Consider the following 22,365-nt stretch of genomic DNA (forward strand, 5'->3'; position numbering starts at 1 on the left):
ATATCAATCTAGTGAAACTGATTGGATGCTCACTCTAAGCACAAAAATAAACAGAGTAGGATATTTTTAAGGAATTCACAGTCCAGTAAGAGAGAGTAAACAAAATACAGTTGAATGTGATACGTTCAGCAGTAGACTATATACAAGATCAAAAAGCAGAATAAAACTGGGAGTGAGTAATTCTTTTGGAAAATCAAGGAAAAAATTCTAGGGGAGGTGATCTGAGACAGTTGTAGCCAGACACAGGAGTCACAGGGCACAATAAGAGGACTAAGAAGGCATTCTAGGCAGATAAAACAGCAGCATGGAGGTCTGAAACAGCTTACAATGTTTGGGTATTTATAAGCTGCTGTTATAGTTGGAGTATAATCTGTGGGAGGAAGTAGGAGGACAGAAAAATAGAAACCTGCATATGAAAAACCATTTATATTAGGCAGGAATTCTCAAAAGAAGTAGGCAGCCAGATCTTGTAGAGGAAAATATAGAATCACTTAGAAAAGGCATTTTATAAACTACACTTTCACCCCTACCCCCTCCCCTGGAATGTCAACACTGCAGAGACTGTGCCTTATCTTCCAGGTGTATTTGGGTAAAGAGTTTGAGAACTACTAATGCAGGCAATATGGAGTCAATAAAGTGTGTTAAGAAGGGTATGACATCAGATTTGCCTTTTAGAACATTCCCTTTGATAACAGTTTGAAGGATCCTTGAAGGACTGGGGAGAGGACAGGCTGGGCTCAGGAGAAATCTTTAAAAAGCTATTACAGTAGATAATAAAGCCAGATAATGTAGATCTGGCTACCAAGTGGCAGTGAAGATAATTCAAGGAATACATAGGAAATGGAATTGATAGAACTTAGCAGATGATTGGATATGTAAGGTGCTAGAGAAGAAAGAAAGGAGGTCGTCTTTCTCTATTGTTTTTAGCACTTTGACAAAAAAATTATTTGGGAAGGAAGTTGATACTATTTACTAATACAGTATGAACTTCCCACATTAGCTGGTGATTTTGATCTTTGTTTACTGTGACCATCAATATTTCAGAGTTGCTGGTAAGACGAGAATAATCATTTCCTGAGTAGCTCTTGGCTGTCACTCCGGGACATGAAAATGAGTATCACAGTTTGCTATGTCTAGGAATTCCAGTATTATTAGTGCCACGATTCTTCTCTAAGGTGTACTGTTAGTGTTAGATATATATTAATGTACTTTAATTTTTGTTTCCATACGCTTTAGAATTCATTCAGAGGGCAGCCTTGTGGATGGCCCCGAAGCAAGCCTGATGGAACAGGATAGAAGGAACCATGTTGAGGGCAACAGACTGAGTCCATTCCTGATACCATCTTCTTCTCCCATTTGCCAGACAGAACCTCTGGCTATAAAGCTCCAGAATGGAAGCCCATTAACCAAGAGACCTTATCCAGAAGTAAATGGAGACACCAAATGGCAGTCTTTCAAGAGTTATTATGGAATACCCCACATGAAAGGAAGCCAGAATAGTCGCGTGAGTCCGGACTTTATACAAGAAAGTATAGGGTATTCCAGATGTTTGCAAAATGGAGGGATAAAACGCACAGTTAGTGAACCTTCTCTCTCTGGGCTCCATCAGAACAAGAAACTGAAACAAGACCAAAAGGCCAATGGAGAACGGAAGAACTTCGGGGAAAGCCAAGAAAAAAATCCAGGCAAAGGCAGCAGTCAACCAAATGTCTCCAATGTGAGTGATAAGAGAGAATCTGTTAGCTCTGCAGCCCAAGAAAATGAAGTTAAAGATTTCACCGGTTTTTCATCACATAACTGCAGTGGATCTGAAAATCCAGAGCTTCAGATTCTGAACCAACAGGAGGGGAAAAATGCTAACTACCACGACAAGAACATTGTATTACTTCTTAAAAATAAGGCAGTGCTAATGCCTAATGGTGCTACAGTTTCTGCCTCTTCCATGGAAAACACACATGGTGAACTCCTGGAAAAAACACTGTCTCAATATTATCCAGATTGTGTTTCCATTGCGGTGCAGAAAACCACATCTCACATACATGCCATTAACAGTCAGGCTACTAATGAGTTGTCCTGTGAGATCACTCACCCATCGCATACCTCAGGGCAGATCAATTTCCCACAGACCTCGAACTCTGAGCTGCCTCCAGAGCCAGCTGCAGTGGTGACTGAGGCCTGTGATGCTGATAGTGCCAGTAAACCAGCTGCAATGCTAGGGACCTGTCCCTTTCAGAAACCAGAACAACGAAAGTCACTTTTTGAGATATGCCCATCTCTGGCAGAAAACAGTAACATCCAAGGAACCACAAAGCTAGTATCTGGTGAAGAATTCTGTTCAGGTTCCAGCAGCAATTTGCAGGCTCCTGGTGGCAGCTCTGAACGGTATTTAAAGCAAAATGAAATGAATGGTGCTTACTTCAAGCAAAGCTCAGTGTTCACTAAGGATTCCTTTTCTGCCACTACCACACCACCACCATCACAATTGCTTCTTTCTCCCCCTCCTCCTCTTCCGCAGGTTCCTCAGCTTCCTTCTGAAGGAAAAAGCACTCTGAATGATGGAGTTTTGAAAGAACACCATCACTACCCCAACCAAAGTAACACAGCTCTTTTAAGGGAGGTGAAAATAGAGGGTCAACATGAGGCACCACCGTCCCAGAGTCCTACTCCCTCTACACAAGTATCCAACCCCTCTCCGATGCTTCCAGAAAGGCCTCAGAATTATTGTGTTAACAAGAATGACATACGGACTCCAGGGGCAATGATGGTTCCATTGTGTTCTGAGAAAACAAGACATCTATCAGAACATCTCAAACATAACCCACCAATTCTTGGTAGCAGTGGAGATGCACAGAACCACTGCCAGCAGTTGATGGGACACAAAGAGCAAGAGATCTTCAAGAGTCAAGACAAGGAACAGACACGAGACCCTGTGCTCCCAACACAGCCCTATCTGAAACCAGGGTGGATTGAATTGAAGGCCCCTCACTATCATCAAGCAGAACCCCATCTAAAAGGTAATGAGGCAACCCTGCGGTCAATTCTTCAGTATCAGTCCAACCCCTCCCATCAAATGACCTCCAAACAATACACTGGAAATTCCAACATGCCTGGGGGGCTCCCAGGGCAAGCTTACACCCAGAAAATAATGCAACCGGAGCAGAGACCACCAAGGTACCAAGCTGAGATGAATCAAGGGCAGTCTCAAGGTACAGTGGACCAGCATCTCCAGTTCCAAAAACCCTCACTCCAGGTGCACTTCTCCAAAACAGACCCATCACCCGAAGCTCACAGACAGTCAGTCTGTGCCCTGAGGTGTCATTTCCAACAAAGACCAGATCTCCAAACGGAGAAACTCATGCCCCCAACATTAAAACGGCACTTGAATCAGCAGGCTTCCGAGACTGACCCATTCTCAAACTCACACCTTTCACAACATAAGCCTCATAAGCAGGCAGCACAAACACAAGCATCCCAGACTTCACATCTCTCTCAAAACCAGCAACAGCAGCAGAAACTACAGATGAAGAATAAGGAACAAATGCCCCAGACCTTTTCTCATCCCCAAGGCAACAGTGATCAGCAAAGAGAAGGATCATTCTTTAGCCAGATTAAAGTAGAAGAATGCTTTCGAGGTGAAGATCAACATTCAAAATCAAGTGAGTTCCAGACTCATAATCCCCAAGTGGGACTGGAGCAAGTACAGAATATGAATAGTATAAATTCCCCCTATGGTCAGATCTTGAAGTCAAATGCAAGCAAAGTGCAGATTTCTTGTTCAAACAATATACACGTAGTTCCAGAAAATAAAGAACAGACTGTAAATTCTGAACTCTTTGCAGGAAACAAGATCCCAGACTTGCATCACATGCAATATTTTCCAAATAATGTGACCCCAAAGCAAGATGTTCTTCACAGGTGCTTTCAACAACTAGAGCAGAAGCCTCAACAAGCTTCAGTTCTACAGGGATATAAAAATAGAAACCAAGATATGTCTAGTCAACAAGCTGCACAGCTCGCTCAGCAAAGGTACCTGATACAAAACCAAGCAAATGCGTTCCCTTTGCCCAGCCAGGCAGGAAGTCACATTCAGACCCTGCCCCAGAAGGACATCCAAAAGCATGCTGCTCTAAGGTGGCACCTTTTGCAGAAGCAAGAACAGCAGCAAACACAACAACTCCAAGCCGAGTCTTGCCACAGTCAGATGCAAAGGCCAATTAAGGTCGAACCTGGATCCAAGCCCCACGCCTGTATGCGCCTCATGTCAGCACAGCCAGAAAACAAAATGTGGAAAAAGATACCCAAGCAAGAGATTCCACCTCCGAGCTGTGATAACATGCAGCAGCGGAGCATCCTTGAGACCATGGAGCAGCATCTGAAGCAATTTCAGGTCAAATCATTATTTGACCATAAGGCTCTTACTGTAAAATCACAGAAGCAAGTAAAAGTTGAAATGTCAGGGCCAGTTACAGTTTTAACTAGACAAACCACTGCTGCAGAACTTGATAGCCACACCCCAGCTTTAGAGCAGCAAGCAATGCCTTCCTCAGAAAAGACACCAACCAAAAGAACAGCTGGTTCTGTTCTCAATAATTTTTTAGAGTCACCTTCCAAATTACTAGATACTCCTATAAAAAATTTATTGGATACACCTGTCAAGACTCAGTATGATTTCCCATCATGCAGATGTGTAGGTAAGTGCCAGAAATGTACTGAGACACATGGTGTTTATCCAGAATTAGCAAATTTATCTTCAGATATGGGATTTTTCTTTCTTTTTAAAAATTTTGAGCCTGGCAGCAATTTGTGAAGGCTCATAAAAACCTGAAGCTTACATTTCTTGTCTTTAAATTACAGATGCTTGTGCTGTACAAGAGAGAACTTCACTTACATTCAATTTTTCAAAAACATTAAAAAAATGGTGCATGCTCATTTGTCCCCTCCTTCAAACCATTTAAAATATAAAGGTATCTGTTTTAGCCTAAATCGATCTCGTTAACTCTTTGTATATCATCTCCTGGAGAGATAGCCAGGCAGTAAAAACACCTGGTTAAAATGAGAAAATAACTGCCATATACAAACTAATGTAGGAGCTTTTAATATTTTTTAATTCAAGATTGAATGTATTCGTAGTTTCACAAGATTAACTTTTATAGTAGATAAGGGGACATTATCGTCTTCTGTCTTGGTGACTTGGGAAATTTTAATGCCAAAGTTCTGAATATTCATAAAGTTGCCCTTTCTCCGTGTATACATTTGAAACATCGTGTGGTTTATAGTTGATATTTTCTCTTTAAAAGTTTCATCTTTTTGATAGAAAATATGGTATTTCCCTTTCTTTTTTTTAAACAAGCATCTTTTTGTTAAAATTCAAGATGCATGATAGGTCTTTTGGAATAGGGAAACTTTTTGCTGACTGATGCAGAGATATATATATCTGAAGATCTTAATTATAGCTACTCAGCTTGGATACAGTAGAAGACATTTGTAAAAACCAGCGTTCAACTAAAGTGGCTAATGGTCCACCCACTTTATGTTATTCCTCTTAAAATGGGACACTCCACATTTTACAGAAGGATGGAGGGAAGAGCCATACTGCCCCTTTGTGCGTGGGTTAGATCATTGCCTCACTGGCGTAATGTGCCACACATGTCATAGAAAACACTGGGTAAGTTACACTCATCTTCACACCCTTCTCCTACCACACAAACCTTTTCCCCACTTTTCATCTTTGATAGTTTACAAGAGCCTCTTCCTTTTATCTGGCCCTCTCTTCAATATTTTCTCTCATCATAAGTTGTTCTACGGTAGTACATACAATATGGGTCTGGATTGAATGTTCTTATTTTCAAAACAGTGATCGAATATTGTGAGGAAACGAGAGGAGAAAAAGGTGTCTTGACAGCAAGCTGAACAAAATCCTGGGGGTGAGATAGGACAGGAAATTTTATTTTTAATCTTTTAACATCCAAATAACAGGCAGGCTTCTAGTAAGCTGTAATTTCTTTTTCTTCAGTTTAAAAAATTGGATTGTAGTTGGTATCACATATAATATATTCTAATTCCCTCACTGTCTATTTAGTTCCACTTACTTGATTTAAAATAATTCCTTATCCCATATCTGAAATGCAATTTAATATATTTTTATCCAACAGGCAGAATGGACATATACTTAATTATTTGGCACATTTTCTAATAGATTAGTCCATCAGTTTACTCATTTTAAAGAAAAAAAAATGTTTAAAGTCACATTTAGGACCCTTAATGTACAGGTGGGGGATAAGCTTTGTGGATGTAGCCTTTATATTTAGTATAATTGAGGTCTAAAATAATAATCTTCTATTATCTCAACAGAGCAAATTATTGAAAAAGATGAAGGTCCTTTTTATACCCATCTAGGAGCAGGTCCTAATGTGGCAGCTATTAGAGAAATCATGGAAGAAAGGTAATTAACGCAAAGGCACAGGGCAGATTAACGTTTATCCTTTTGTATATGTCAGAATTTTTCCAGCTTTCACATACAAAGCAGTAAACAATTGTAAATTGAGTAATTATTAGTAGGCTTAGCTATTCCAGGGTTGCCAACACTACACACTGTGCTATTCACCAGAGAGTCACAATATTTGACAGGACTAATAGTCTGCAAGCTGGCATAGGCTGCCCACTTTGAGATGGATGCCAGAAAACCCAGGCAGGAACAAGAACCAGCCAGCCAGCCAGCCTGCCAGGCACAAGGGTGCTGGCACAGGCTGCAAAGAGAGCACCCACTCTGGTTTTCCCACTTGATGATAAAAAAGGAAAAGCGGGGGGAAAGGTGGTATAAGAAAGGAACCACTGAGTTAAATTCATCTAGAGTTATAAATGAGTAGTTATCTCCAAGGAAGTTGTCCATTAGTATGAGCAGAGGGCAAGAGTGATATACTGAATAGAAATAGAGACAGATTCTATTTATAGCTGCATTTTTTTTTAACTGTCAGTCATAGGTATGCAAGTACTTACCTGAATCTACACAGTTACTCCTGCATGTCATCTTGCAGACTTGAAGACTCTTATGAGCGAGATAATCAGTGCAGAGAGAGACTTTCATATAGGGATCCACAGCTCTGAGCTGTTATTACGCTAGGGTGCCTTTTCTTTAAGAGGTAGGCATTTTTATCATTAAAATACATTAGGAGACATTCTGGGCAGCAAGGACATATTCCATATCATTGTTGCCCCAAATTCAAATTATTCATTTCTAAATTAGCACGTAGAAATTCACTAAATAATCGTCTAGTAGCCTGGCAGAAATAGTGAATTTCCCTAAGTGCCCTCTTTTATTAGCAAGGACTAAGTAGTGCTTTGGTCATAAGGGAAAATATAATCTATTTCTAGAATTATCCTATATTTTCAAAACTGCTGGATACTAGTTATTTGCCAGCCTTTTAAAAAATGAGAGATTCTTAGAGAAACAGTCCTAACTAAAATCTTATGATTCCCCAAGTTTTAAAATAACTAAATTTAGTAAAGGACAAATAGTACGTATCTTAGAAGACTGAACTTAACAAACTTTAAAAAGTTTTGTGCTTTGTGAAATTATGTATAAAAATAAGCTTTCCCATTATTTTTACCCATCGTATAATTTCAAGATAGTTCATTACAATTATCAGTATATTTTGATACTGAAGAAGTACAAGGTTTAAAGTCTATCCAGTTTGCTTGGCTTAGTTCTGTTTTTTAAAAGTAAACTATTCATTTCTCAGGATATGGCCATAGAGTAAAATTATGCTCAAATGTTCAATATTTTGGTTGCCTCTTAGATTCATTTGCTAATTTTATGTGTGTGTGTGTTTCTGTGGATTTCTTTAAGGTTTGGACAGAAGGGTAAAGCTATTAGGATTGAAAGAGTCATCTATACTGGTAAAGAAGGCAAAAGTTCTCAGGGATGTCCTATTGCCAAATGGGTAAGTGTGACTTGACAAGGCCTTTGGTCTTCAGTCTTGGGCATTTTGATTCATTCATCTAACCCTGGGACTTGGGTTATCAGATCAGAGAATCATTTATGCCAGTTGAAAGGAATATTTTTTATATTTATCACGTGTCATCTCTTAAGAAAAAAGCAGATTAGTATAAAATTATGTACAAACTGTATTTCATTGAAAGAATTTAATAGTGAGGAGGAGGTTTGTTCAAGTGCCTTCTAGAAGTGTAATTCTCCCAGCATGTGAGGAAGAGGTCCTTAATCCTTTAAGTACCTGCAGTTAATCTTTATCTTGTCATTTTTGAAGACCTTGAACTTTAAAGGCTTGCTTGTCTTCCATCTAGCTCTGGCTTTAGTGCAGGGAGCATTGTCCCCACTGTTCTGGGTCGAGTCTGCTACACCCTGAGAGCTTTTGCATCTCTCCCAGTTCTGACCCCAGGGTAAGCCTCGACGTTATAGATGGGCAGCAAAAGGCAAGCTGCAGGTGCTGGTAAATGTCACCCTAATTGTGGCCCAGACTTGAGAAAATATACAGACGTCAATCAATGCTCTCATCTGCTGCAAGTGACCCTTGTTTTGTTTTGGTTGGGGTGGTGGGTGTTGGGGTGGAATGGTGACCCGAACAGGTGGTTCGCAGAAGCTGCAGCGAGGAGAAGCTACTGTGCTTGGTGCGGGAGCGAGCTGGCCACACCTGTGAGGCTGCGGTGATTGTGATTCTCATCCTGGTGTGGGAAGGAATCCCACTCTCTCTGGCTGACAAACTGTACTCCGAGCTCACCGAGACACTGAGGAAATACGGCACGCTCACCAATCGTCGGTGTGCCCTGAACGAAGAGTAAGTGCCTCCCAGACCCCTCCTCTCTTTCCACTGCTAGGAAAGCTTAATTGTTGGTTTGAGGGCAGAGAGTTGAAACTGCGTTTTCACATTTACAAAACAGGGATCAAAATGCCTGCTTCACAGCCATGCAGTAGGAACTTGCATTGGCTAATGCTAACATGGATACTTCGAAGCAATTTCATTTACTAATATTTTGTACCTTCGGACAGTGTAGCTGTGAGTTAGAAGCAGCTTGCTGGAAATCTGAGTGTCTGTACCCACAGACTCAACCATACCATAAACCTGAAAATATTTATGTGTCCGCTTACTGCACATGACAACTGTTTTGTGTGCCTAGCCATCACATTAGTAAGTATTGACACCACTTCCGTGTAGCAGTATCTGAGACAGTTTGGTGAGAAACTTCAGGATTCCCAGGTCAAGGACTTTATATGTAGCAGACATAGAAATACAAGGCTTATTTATAGAAGTTCTGTAGAAACAAACTGATTTTGACTTCATTGCAATCTAGTCCATTATTTCCATAATAATAATCAAAATCACTTCTACTTTTACTGCTACTAAATAATCAAGAAATTAGTGGCTATGGATGGGCATTATTTTCGAGGAATATAAAAGTTTGGAATAGGAGAGCAAGGTATGCGGTTAAATATATTTAATGCATCCAAATGCTGGTATGGTTTTGTTTGTGTTTTTTGTTTTTTACTTAATCTACTTGCAGGAAGTTTACATCTTCACTTGGAGAAAGCTTAATTTTTTATTTTCCTTCTGCTATGCTATTCTTGTATATCATTAAATTAACAGTGCTGCACTGAAATCCTATGTAGCTATTTTACTCACAGTCGGTACTAAAATAATTTTAATATTGCGCTTTTTTCTTAGCTTTTAAAAAATTTTTTGGCTGCGTCAGGTCTTAGTTGAGGCATGCGGGATCTTTCGTTGTGGCGCGGGCTTCCCTCTAGTTGTGGCGTGCAGGTTTTCTCTTCTCTAGTTGTGGTGCGCGGGCTCTGTAGTTCACGGCACGCAGGGTCTCCCGCTCAGGTGCGCGAGCTCAGTAGTCACGGTGTGCGGGCTTCTATAGTTGCAGCCCCCGGGCTCAGTCACCCCGCGGCACATGGGATCTTAGTTCCCTGACCAGGGATCGAACCCGCGTCCCCTACATTGGAAGGCGGATTCTTTACCACTGGACCACCAGGGAAGTCCCTGCACTTCTTCCTTTAGTGACATTTCTTCTGCATCCACCAAACTACGAAAGAGTTTACTGAGCTTATGGAAATATTGTGCTGCTCATTGCAACAGTCCGTTGCTAACCAGATTTGTCCTTTTGCTGACTATTACTCTAACTGGTATGGTTTTACTGTATATTAACATAGGTTCTCCCTCTGGGTCATTGGAGGTGGGTAGGGAGGGTTGCAAATCAACTATAAATAATCTATTTAGGAAAGTTAGTTTTCCTGTATGAAAGTGTGGCTTGGCTTTCTATGATAGTTATGATCCCAAAATGTCATGGTGTGTACCTCAAGGCCATCAACCCACTTTTACAAATGATAGGTTGGAAGGTAGAAGTTGCTGATTCATAAGACATGACTCAAACTTGTGATCGACTGCTTTAGGTATAAAGTAGTATTCCATTTACCCTAACATCCCTTGTTTCTCCTTTAATAAAAATGTATTTAGGTGTCTTTAGTCAGAAAGAAAATGAAAGTTAAGGCATCTTGAGCTGATGTTGATGATAGCATTTTTCTCAGGAATTCAGCGACATTGACTTGTTTTTGTAAAGCAGACTTCCTCTTAGACTTGGTAGCTGGAACTTCTAAACCACCAAAGAACCTCTTGTGAAAATGACATTTATTTTATTTAAATTTCTTGAAGTTTCTTGCAAACTATATTTCACATTCTTTGTAGTTGATTTAATTTTTATTAATATTATACATCTGTTATTTTTCCCCTGAAGGCTTTTCTTTGATTCCTATAAATGCCATTGTCTGAAATAGAATTTCTTTCTATATGTCAGATTCTATGTTAAGAACTTTCCTAAATTGTGTTATTTTGCATTTGAAAACCATGAATGATGATTGGGCCAGGGTCTAAGAAAAATTAATTTGTTTAACTGGTCTAAATAGGGACCAGAACAAAACTATTAAAAGATGTGCTTCAAATATTGACATTTTAAAGGCCAATCTGTATACTTTTGCTTAACTTTGTCTATAATTTCAAGGTAAAGATGAGTAGTTATTTAGATGATGTTCTAGCTTTGGGCTACCTATACTTAGAGCAAGTTTCCAAAAACAAAACATATACTTGATGTACATGATTCAAATAGACACTTAACCAATGGCAATAGAGACTTCACTCAGATATAGCTTTTGAAGTTTCTTCTACCCTATAAAATAAGTTTTATTTTATGTCTGGCAAAAGTTAAAATTATGATTTTTTTGTGAAGAATGGAGGGTAATCTCAAATTGGGGCTGCTGATGCATTTTAATATTCAGAGCTGTGGGACCCTCATCTCTGAGTTCTTATAAATTCCAGTGCCCACATGCACCATAACCACCCCCTGTGAGTCCAGAAAAGAACTCCAAGAGCATCTTCCAGCGGGAAAGTCAAAACGGGTTTTTACATTTCCTTTGAGCCCAGCCAGCTGTTTCTCCTTTAAAGATTTCCCTTTGAGATTTTTACTTTATGACTAAGCCTAACCAATAATTTTTTGGCAAGTAAGAGTTGTGGGAGTGTATCTGTCATTATAAGGAAGTCAAAGCCAGATATGTCTCTGCCATGCTGGGTGATATTAAACTTTTAAAGAAACTTCATATTATAAAAATTTTCCAATATACGTAAATGGAGGAGTGCAGTATATTTATCAACATTTTGCCAATACTATTCCATATATTCGGTGCCCCCCCCACTTCCTAACCCCATCCCCATCAGTGTTTTAAAGCAAAACAGACGCCATATCACCTAAGCTATGTTCACTTCAGTGTGTATCACTAACAGATAAGGACTTTGTTGTTTTACAGTGTTGTGTTAGTTTCTACTGTACAGCAAAGTGAATCAGCTCTACGTATACATATATCCCCTCTTTTTTGGATTTCCTTTCCATTTAGGTCACCACAGAGCACTGAGTAGAGTTCCCTGAGCTATACAGTAGGTTCTCATTAGTTATCTGTTTTATACATATTAGTGTATATAAGTCAATCCCAATCTCCCAATTCATCCCACCCTTTCTTTCCCCCCCTTGGTGTCCATGTTTTTCTCTCTATGTCAGTGTCTCTATTTCTGCCTTGAAAACAGGTTCATCTGTACCATTTTTCTAAATTCCACATATATGCATTAATACACGATATTTGTTTTTCTTTTTCTGACTTACTTTGCTCTGTATGACAGTCTCTAGGTCCATCCATGTTGCTGAAAATGGCACAATTTTTTGTTCCTTCTTATGGCTAATATCCTATTGTATATATGTACCACATCTTCTTTATCCATTTGTCTGTCGATGGGCGTTTAGGTTGCTTCCATGACCTGGCTATTGTAAATAGTGCTGCAGTGAACATTGGGGTGCGTGTGTATTTTTGAATCATGGCTTTCTCAGGGTATATGCCCAAGGACTTTTTTTAATAAACAAAACCTAGTCACAGTGTCATTATCATTCATCTCAAAATTGAGTGATTCTTTAATATCATTTAATGTTCAGACCATGTTCAAATTCCCTAATTGGATGCCATTTCCAATGTACACATATATACACATATACATATTAGATATACATATATATAAAGTAAAAAAATATTGACGAAAAGAAAGTCCATATCTTACATTTGATTGAGGGTTTTGAGTAGGTCCCAGTTCATGCCTATTGTCTAGTATAGTTATTGATAGAACTTCCTTTTACTCTCAAAAGTGTCCCAGTTTGTAAGATAAAGTATATGATTCACAAGGCTCTTTTACTTTATTATAGTTTCTCCTCTCTTTTTTATGAACTTATTTGTTAAAGGGACTGTATGATTTGCTTTGTAAAATTTCTCACATTCTGGATTTGGCTGTGCACACTTGCTTAACTTGTTCCTCTGTCACCAATATCTTCCGTACACTGGTACTTAGAGACTTAATGTATGTATACATGAATGTATATATTAGCAAAATGCTTCATAAGAGGTGATGAAATAATCTTAGTTCTTCATACCCATCAAGAGGGACATAATATCTGCTTTGTTCCATTTATAGTGATGTTATGAGTGTTCAGCTGAGGAGTTGTTAGCTTGGTCCACCCATCATAAAGTTTACTAGAAAACTTTTACCTAATGGTTTAGCACATCCATCGATGATTATTACCTGTTTCCATTAGTTTGCAAATTGATCATTTTCTTACTTTTTAAAGTATAAATTTGTTATGTACATTTAACTTATTTTGCTAGTTTTTCTATTCTTGCATAAGTTTAAATGGCTGATATAATTTTTAGTTTAAATTTTGTTTTTTAAAAATATGTATTTATTTATTATTTTTGGCTGCATTGGGTCTTCATTGCTGCATGCAGGCTTTCTCTACTTGAGGTGAGCAGGGGCTACTCTTCATTGCAGTGCGTGGGCTTCTTATTGCAGTGGCTTCTCTTGTTGCGGATCACGGGCTCTAGGCACGCGGGCTTTAGTTGTGGCACTCAGGCTCAGTAGTTGTGGCGCACAGGCTTAGTTGCTCCGCGGCATGTGGGATCTTCCCGGACCAGGGATCAAACCTGTGTCCCCTGCATTGGCAGGCAGATTCTTAACCACTGCGCCACAAGGGAAGTCCCTTTTTTTTTTTTTTTTTAAACAGTTAGAAGTCCAAAGAGGTTGAGAGTGTTTTTAAAAATCTGTTGTACAGGTAAATATTTTTATTACAATTTCTCTGATTTGTTATTTAACCATTAGCCAAATTCTGAGCCATGTTAAAATTAGGCTGCAATGTAAAAATTCTAACAATATTTGAAAGGCCCCTATAAAAATAAAGGTGCCTTTTCAGAAGCCACTTCATATAGGAAATCACCTTGAAGTCATTTTGTTATGTGTGAGTTTTTTCAATTTCTATATAATTCACACACCATAAAATTCACCCTTTTAAAGTATACAATACAGTGCATTAGTATATTCACAAAGTTGTACAACATTTTCATTGCTCCCAAAAGGAAACCTCAAAGCCATTAGGCAATCAGTTCCCATTCTCCTCCCCCACTAAATGGCAACTACTAATCAACATTCTGTCTCTATAGATTTGCCTTTTCTGGACTTTTCATATTAATAGAATCATACAATATTTAATCTGTCTGGCCTCTTTCATTTAGCATAATATGCTTTTTTAAGTTTTTTTTAAAATTTTATTGGAGTATAGTTGATTTCCAATGTTGTGTTAGTTTCAGGTGTACAGCATAGTGATTCAGTTATACATATACATGTATTCATTCTTTTTCAGATTCTTTTCCCATGTTGAGTAGAGTTTCCTGTGCTATACAGTAGATCCTTGTTGGTTATCCATTTTGTATATAGTAGTGTGTGTATGTTCATACCAAGCTCCTAATTTATCCCTCCCCCCTGCCACGTTTCCCCTTTGGTCTCCAAAAGTTTGTCTTCAAAATCTGTGAGTTTGTTTCTGTTTTGTAAATCATTTTTTAAATATTCCACATATGAGTGATATCATACAATATTTATCTGACTTACTTCACTTAGCATGATAATCTCTAGGTCCACCCATGTTGCTGCAAATGGCATTATTTTGTTCTGTTTTATGGCTGAGAAATATTCCATCGTATATATGTACCACATCTTTATCCATTCCTCTGTCGATGGACATTTAGGTTGCTTCCGTGTCTTGGCTATTGTAAATTGTGCTGCAGTGACCACTGGGGTGCATGTATCTTTTCAAATTATGGTTTCCTCTGGATACATGCCAAGGAGTGGGATCGCTGGCTCATATGATAGTTCTATTTTTAGTTTTTTAAGGAACTTCCATACTGTTCTCCATAGTGGCTGTACCAATTTACATTCCCACCGACAGTGTATGAGGGTTCCCTTTTCTCCCCACCCTCTCCAGCATTTATTGTTTGTAGATTTTTTGATGATGGCCATTCTGACTGGTGTGAGGTGATACCTCATTGTAGTTTTGATTTGCATTTCTCTGATAATTAGTGATGTTGAGCATCTTTTCATGTGCTTTTTGGCCATTTGTATGTCTTCTGTGGAGAAATGTCTATTTAGATCTTCTGCCCATTTTTTGATTGCATTGTTTTTTTCACATAGAGCTTCATGAGTTGTTTGTATATTTTGGAGGTTAATTCCTTGTCAGTCACTTTGTTTGCAAATATCAATATTTTCTCCTATTCTGTGGGTTGTGTTTTTGTTTTATTCATGGCTTCCTTTACTGTGCAGAAGATTTTAAGTTTAATTAGGTCCTATTTGTTTATTTTTGTTTTTATTTTCATTACTCTAGGAGGTGAATCAAAAAAGATGTTTCTGCAATATATGTCAAAGAGTGTTCTGCCTGTGTTTTCCTCTAACAGTTTTATAGTGTCCAGCCTTACATTTAGGTCTTTGATCCATTTTTAGTTTATTTCTGTGAGAGAATGTTCTAATTTCCTTCTTTTACATGTAGCTTTCCAGTTTTCCCAGCACCACTTATTGAAGAGACTGTCTTTTCTCCATTGTATATTCTTGCCTCCTTTGTCATAGATTAATTGGCCATAGCTGCATGGGTTTATTTCTCTTCCATTCCGTATATTTGTTTTTGTGCCAGTGCCAAACTGTTTTGATGACTGTAGCTTTGTAATATAGTCTGAAGTCAGGGAGTCTGATTCCTCTACCTTCATTTTTCTTTCTCAGGATTGCTTTGGCTATTCAGGGTCTTTTGTGTTTCCATACAAATTTAAAATTTTTTTGTTCTAGTTCTGTGAAAAATGCCATTGGTAATTTGATAGGGATTGCATTGAATCTGTTGATTGCCTTGGGTAGTATAGTCATTTTCACAATATTGCTTCTTCCAATCCAAGAACATGGCATATCTCTCCATCTGTTTGTATCATCTTCGATTTCTTTCATCAGCATCTTATAGTTTTCAGAGTACAGGTCTTTTGCCTCCTTAGGTAAATTTATTCCTACATATTTTATTCCTAGGTCTTTATAGTGTTTTAAAGTTTTGTCCATGTCATAACATTAATCAGTACTTTATTCCTTTTTATGGCTGAATAATATTCCATTGCATATATGTGTACCACATTTTCTTTGTTCATCAGTTCATGGACATTGTCGTTATTTCCACTTTTTGGCTATTATGAATAATGCTGCTATGAATATCTCTGTACATGTTTCTGTATAGACATATATTTTCAGTTCTCTTGGGTGTATACCTAGGAGTGACAATTTTGGTCATATGGTAACTATGTTTAACTTTTTGAGGAACTGCCAAACTGTTTTCCAAAACAGCTGCGCCACTCTTCATGCCTACCAACAATATATGGAGGTTCTGATGATTCCACATTTTCACCAAAACTAGTTATTGGCTGCCTTTATTTATTTATTTATTTATTTATTTATTTATATCCCTTCCAGTGGGTATAATGTGTATCTCGTGGTTTTGATTTGCATTTCCCTGATGAGTAATGATGTTAGTCATTATTTCATTTGCTATTGGCTATTCATATATCTTCTTTGTAGAAATCCTTTCTTAAATCTTTGTTCCTTTTTAAATTAATTGTTTTTTGAGTTATAAGAGTTCTTTATATATTTTGGATACTAGAACTCATCAGATATATGGTTTGCAGATATTTTCTCATTCTGTAGGTTGTCTCTTCATTTGATTATACCCTTGAGGCACTAAAGTTTTTAATTTTGATGAAGTCAATTTTTTAAAAATTAACTGCTTGTACTTTCAGTGTCATATCTGAGAAAATATTGCGTAATCCAGGGTATTAAATATTTACCCAATGTTTTCTTCCCAGAGTATTATAGTTTTAGGTCTTACATTTAAGTCTTTGATCACTGTTATCATGTGAGATAAGAGTTCAACTTCATTTTTTTGTATGTGACTATCCAGTTGTCTCAGCACCATTTGTTGAAGAGACTGTTTTTCCATATTGAATGGTCTTCTCATTTTTGTTGAAAATTAATTGACAAAGATGTATGTGTCATTTCAGGATTCTTCTATTCCATTAATTTACTATGCCAATACTACATGTTGTTGATTGCTGTAGTTGCTGTAGTAAGTTTTGAAATTGGGATGTATAAATCTTCCAACTGTTTTTCTTTTACAGGATCCTTAGAGTATCCTACAGGATACTCTAGGTCCTTTTCTTGTCCCTATGAATTTTAGGATGAACTTAATAATTTCCCCATCTGGAATTTTGACAGAGCTTCTGTTGAATCAGCAAATTAATTGGGAAGTGTTGACATCTTAACAATATTAAGTCTTCCTATTTATTAGCACAGGATGTCTTTACATTTATTTAGGTTTTTAATTTCTTTCAATGATGTTTTATAGTTTTCAGTGTACAAGTCCTACACGTCTTTTGTCAAATTTCTAAATATTTTACTCTTTTTGATGCTGTTTTAAGTAGAATTGTTTTAAATCTTTTTTGGATTGTTCATTGCCAGGATACACTTACACAATTGGTTTTTATATATTAATCTTATATCCTACAAACTTATTTAACTAGTTTATTAGTGCTAAATTGTTCTGGTGGATTCCTTAGGATTTATGCATACAGAATCATGTCATCTACAAATAGAGATAGTTTAAATTCTTCATTTCCAATCTAGGTGTCTACTTTTTTCTTTTTTTTGATCCTTTTGCATAATTTCCCTGGCTAGAACCTACAGTAGATATTGAACAGAATTGGCAACAGCAAGCAGCTATTGCTTGTCTCTGATTTCTTTCAGCTTTTCACCATTAGGTATGATGCTAAATGTAGGGTTTTTGTAAAGTTCTTTGTCAGGTTGAGGAAGATTTTTTTCTATTCCTAGGTTGAGTATTTTTATCATGAAAGGGCGTTGTACTTTTCTCAAATGCTTTTTCTGCATTTCACTTTGTTAATGTGGTATTTCATATTGATGGATTTTTATACATTGGACCAACATTGCATTTCTGGGATAGGTATTACTTGGCCATAATGTATACTTTTTGTATATGTTGCTGGATTCCATTTGCTAGTATTTTACTGAGGATTTTTTCATCTATATTGATAAGGGATATTGGTCTATAGTTTTCTTGTGATGTTTTTGGTTTCAGGGTAATACTGGATTCATAGAATACATTGAAAAGTGTTCCCTCTTATATTATTGGGAATAATTTGTAAAGGATTGGGGCTAATTTTTTTAATGTTCAGTGGAATTCAGCAGCAAAATCATGTACTCCTGGGCTTATCCTTGTGGGAAGTTTTTTGATTACTAATTCAGTCTTTTTGTTATAGGTCTGTTCAGATTTTCTATTTCTTCTTGAGTCAATTTCAGTAGTTTGTGCTTTCTGGGAATTTGTCCATTTCATCTAAGTTATCTAATCTGTTGATAGATCATTTTTATAGTATTCCCTTATAATGCTTTTTATAAGGTCATTGGTAGTATCCTCTGTTTCATTTCTAATTTTTTAGTAATTTGGGTCTTCTCTCTTTTTCTCGGTCAGTCTAGCTAGTTTTGTCTACCAAGACCTCAGGCAGCCGCAATGTTCAACAATTGCCTCTGACTATTTTCAACAAATATCTCCAGTGGGGAAAAGGCTATATACAATAGGTGAACTCCAAGTCAGATCAAATGAAGAAAGCCTTGCCAGTGGTGTCTTCTAGAGAACTACCAAATAGGTAAAATAATGACATTTCTCTAGGAATGGGGCTTTGGAGGATATCCAGCCTAATTCTGCCCTCTCCAGTGGTTGCCAGCCTTCTGATTTTCACCATAAATGTGGGCTGTTGGTTTTCAAGGCTGTTGTGGAGTTCTGGGGACAGTGGAAATAGGGCAAGTTAAAACACTGTAAAGCTTAGCTTCTTACCAAAATTTCATTGCCTTTCTTGAAGAAATGCTTCCTGGACTGCTACAAGTCTTTTGTTAATTTCCATATTTCTTTAGAGTTGATTCTGACAATATTTACCAGGTTTCTTTTTGCTTTTGTGGAGGAGGGTATTTTCAGAGAACCTTATTCTGCCGTTTTTGCTGACATCTGTAAAATTGTAACTTCTAATTATAACATTCCTTCTGCATTTATTAGACAGAATTCTTTAAAGAACTTTTCATTATCAACTGTTTGGTTACCATTAAATATACTTTGTAAACAAATGACAGAATAATGCATGGTAAGTATCTTTAGTTGTGAAATTTCAAAATAGTGATTTGGTGCCTTAGTAACCATCCAAAAATGATCAGTTAGTTTGTTCCTTCTTTTTGGTATCATTATTAACTCATTTGAAAAAAAAAAAAAACCCTCATGGATTTTAACCTATATTCATTTCAATGAGAAATATTTAGAGATCACAGTATGTGTCCAGATGTGCCCATTGCTACAAAGATATTGTTACTTTAGCATTTTCAGTGGGCTGATATAGGAAGTAATTTTTTTTTGAAAGAGAAAATTTGAGCTTTTAAAATCATATCATGAGTTCATACTATTTCCTATTCATAGGATTTTACAGGGTATTTACTTATCTTTAGACTTATTTCATCTTACACTGAAATTCTTATTTTTTGACATTAATGATTTCTTCATGTCACAACATACATAAGTAATTTCAAAATAATATCATTACCACAAATAAGACTACTGCTATCCAGTGAGGTCAGGAGAGCCATACATAAACAAACGATCCACTTCTTAACATGTATCCAAAGGAAGTGAAATCATTATCTCAAAGGGATATCTGCATTCCAGTTGCAGCATTATTCACAGTAACCAAGGTGTGGAGACAACCTAAGTGTCCATCAATGGATAAATGGATAAAGATGTGGTTTGTGAACACACACAGAGGAATATTATTCAGCTTTTAAAAAAGGAAATCCTGCCATTTTCGACAACATGGATGAATCTGGAGGGGATTATGCCAAGTGAAATAAGCCAGACAGAGAAAGACAGATGCCTGATATTACTTATATGTGGAATCAAAAACAAAAAACAAAAGTCAAACTCACAGAAACAGAATAGAAAAGTTGTGAGAGGCTGCGGGATGAGGGAAGTAGGGAGAGGTTCATAAAAGGGTATATATAATCTTTCAGTTATAAAATGAGTAAGGTCTGAGGATCTAATGACCGTAGTTGATAACACCTTACTATATAACTGAAATTTGCTAAAAGAGTTGAACTTAAATGTTCATTGCAAGGAAAAAAATGTGAGGTGATAGATGTGTTAATTAACTTGATAGGAAAATCCTTTCATAATATATGCTTATATCAAATCATCACGTTGTATACTTTAAATATCTGACAATTTTATTTGTCAATTATACCTCAATACAGCTGTGAAAAAATACCTACTGAATATAGTTTTCCTAGTGGGTTGTTTTATCCTGTTTTTAATTTTTGGTTTCTTTGCTTGTTTGTCTGTTTATTGCCCTTAGGATATAACTGACTTGGGATGTGAAGTCACAATACTGTATGTTAGCCAAAAACTACAAAGCACTCGAATACCCATCAATGGTGGAACGATTAATTTGTGGCATATCCATATAATAGAAACTGTACTCAGTGAATAAATACATCAACATAAAGTATAACTACATGCAACAATGTGGATGGATATTCCAAACAATGTTGAAGTAAAGAAGCAAGACACAAATAAGCTTATACTAGATAATTGCATATACATGTGTATGTAATGTATGTATGTGTGTATGTATATGTGTACGTATATACATATACACATACAGTTTTGCCTATTTTTATACTACAGTATAGAAATGTATAGCATACTATATGTAGTATAAAAATAGTCAAAACTATACATATATGTGTGTACTATACTATATGTTGTATAAAAATGGGCAAAAATATATATATGTATACACACACATTTAAATACACACTAAATTCAGTAGGTTTATAGTATATATAGTATAAAAATAGGCATATATATATATACACACACATACATACACACTATATTCAGTAGGAATATAGTATATTTTGTATAGGATAAAAGTAGGCAGAGCTAATCTCTTCTGATAGAAGTTACTGTTAGGAGGACAATGCCTGGAAGGAAATATAAGATGGGATTTCGGGGTGCAAGTATATGTTTTGTTTCTTAGTTTGAGTGGCACTCACTTGTGTATGTTTCATTTGTCAGTGATTAGAAGCTATAAAATTATGTGTACTTTCTCTGTGTGAATTATACTCCCATAAAATGTTTGTTCAAGTTGTCTTTTAAAGTCAATCGAAATAGTTCTTTTGTGGCACAGCTTAAAATAGAGTTAGACTTCTTTCAAAACTAATTTGCATTCATTTTGGAATGTAGACACCCAGAATATGAGATTGATAGTCTGGACAGTGCTATCCATAGTCATAAACTTGGTTCTTTGATTTCTCAGGAGAACGTGTGCCTGTCAGGGGCTGGACCCAGAGACCTGTGGTGCCTCCTTTTCTTTTGGTTGTTCATGGAGCATGTACTACAATGGATGTAAGTTTGCCAGAAGCAAGATCCCAAGAAAATTTAAGCTGCTTGGGGATGACCCAAAAGAGGTTTGTTTACTTCCTGAATGTATAATCTGTTCATTTTTCATGGAGAATTGATGAGCACAGATGAAGTGAACAATATAATATACTCAAACTCTCATTAACAGAGAATTTCATCTCAGAGATAGATCAATAAAATTTTGGCTAAACTGTAGACACACACAATAATATTTTATAAAAATAGCATAACAACCACCATGTGATATAAGGTAATAAAGTTTCATCAACATAAACTATACTTATATAAACTATACTTATACTATACTTATACTATACTTATACTATACTTATACTTTTACATTTATTCTTTGTCTTTTATGTAAACTTCAGAGTTTCACACAGCTGTCATTTCCATATTAAAACTAAATATTACTACTTCAGTGTTAGAACTTTCATCTTTTGAACCTAAATTATAGAAATCATGTTCGTGACTGCCACATTCATAAAAGTCCATTTCGAGTCATATTTTCAACCCATGAGATTTGATGGCTTAATGTTACTATAATAAATGCATTCAAGTAACTAAAACATATTTAGATTTTAATATAAAGGTGTAGTTGAAATGAACATTGATTTCTCATTGACATCACTGGTTTTTGTCCTTCTCTAGAATATATATTTCTCAAAATATAACTTGTAGATTGGTATCACATTTAACAACTTTTGGTCAACATAAACTATACTTATGGCCTTTTACATTTATTCTTTTGTATTGTATTCTAGCATGTATTCTAGAGTATGCTAATTGAATAATCAGAAAACCTCAGTATATTTAGCATTCATTTATGATCAAATTTTTAGTCTTTCAAATTTTAAATGCAATTGAAATAGGCAATTATACTATTGATGTAATAATTTTTATATGTCCCTTTGAAAAATTTGTTAGCTTTATTATTTGTGACTATAA

General features: G+C 36.6%; 1 protein-coding gene across 3 annotated transcripts in view; it reads left to right on the forward strand.

Moving 5' to 3' along the window:
• The window catches only part of TET2 (tet methylcytosine dioxygenase 2), a 132,197-nt gene that overhangs the window by 93,756 nt on the left and 16,076 nt on the right, over positions 1-22,365 (forward strand). Inside the window, exons 3-8 of one of the 3 annotated variants that reach the window (XM_059067433.2) lie at positions 1,237-4,691; positions 6,352-6,442; positions 7,847-7,940; positions 8,584-8,792; positions 18,430-18,604; positions 21,314-21,399. In XM_059067433.2, coding sequence (XP_058923416.1) covers positions 1,283-4,691; positions 6,352-6,442; positions 7,847-7,940; positions 8,584-8,792; positions 18,430-18,589 — 3,963 coding nt within the window. In that variant the 5' untranslated portion in view covers positions 1,237-1,282 and the 3' untranslated portion in view covers positions 18,590-18,604; positions 21,314-21,399. Of the gene's footprint in view, positions 1-1,236; positions 4,692-6,351; positions 6,443-7,846; positions 7,941-8,583; positions 8,793-18,429; positions 18,605-21,313; positions 21,465-22,365 lie in introns of those variants that run through there. The other 2 variants (XM_059067430.2, XR_010841123.1) reach the window with 2 other exon arrangements.

This window comes from Kogia breviceps, chromosome 6 (assembly GCF_026419965.1).
Source record: "Kogia breviceps isolate mKogBre1 chromosome 6, mKogBre1 haplotype 1, whole genome shotgun sequence".
NCBI classification, from domain to species: Eukaryota; Metazoa; Chordata; class Mammalia; order Artiodactyla; family Physeteridae; genus Kogia; species Kogia breviceps.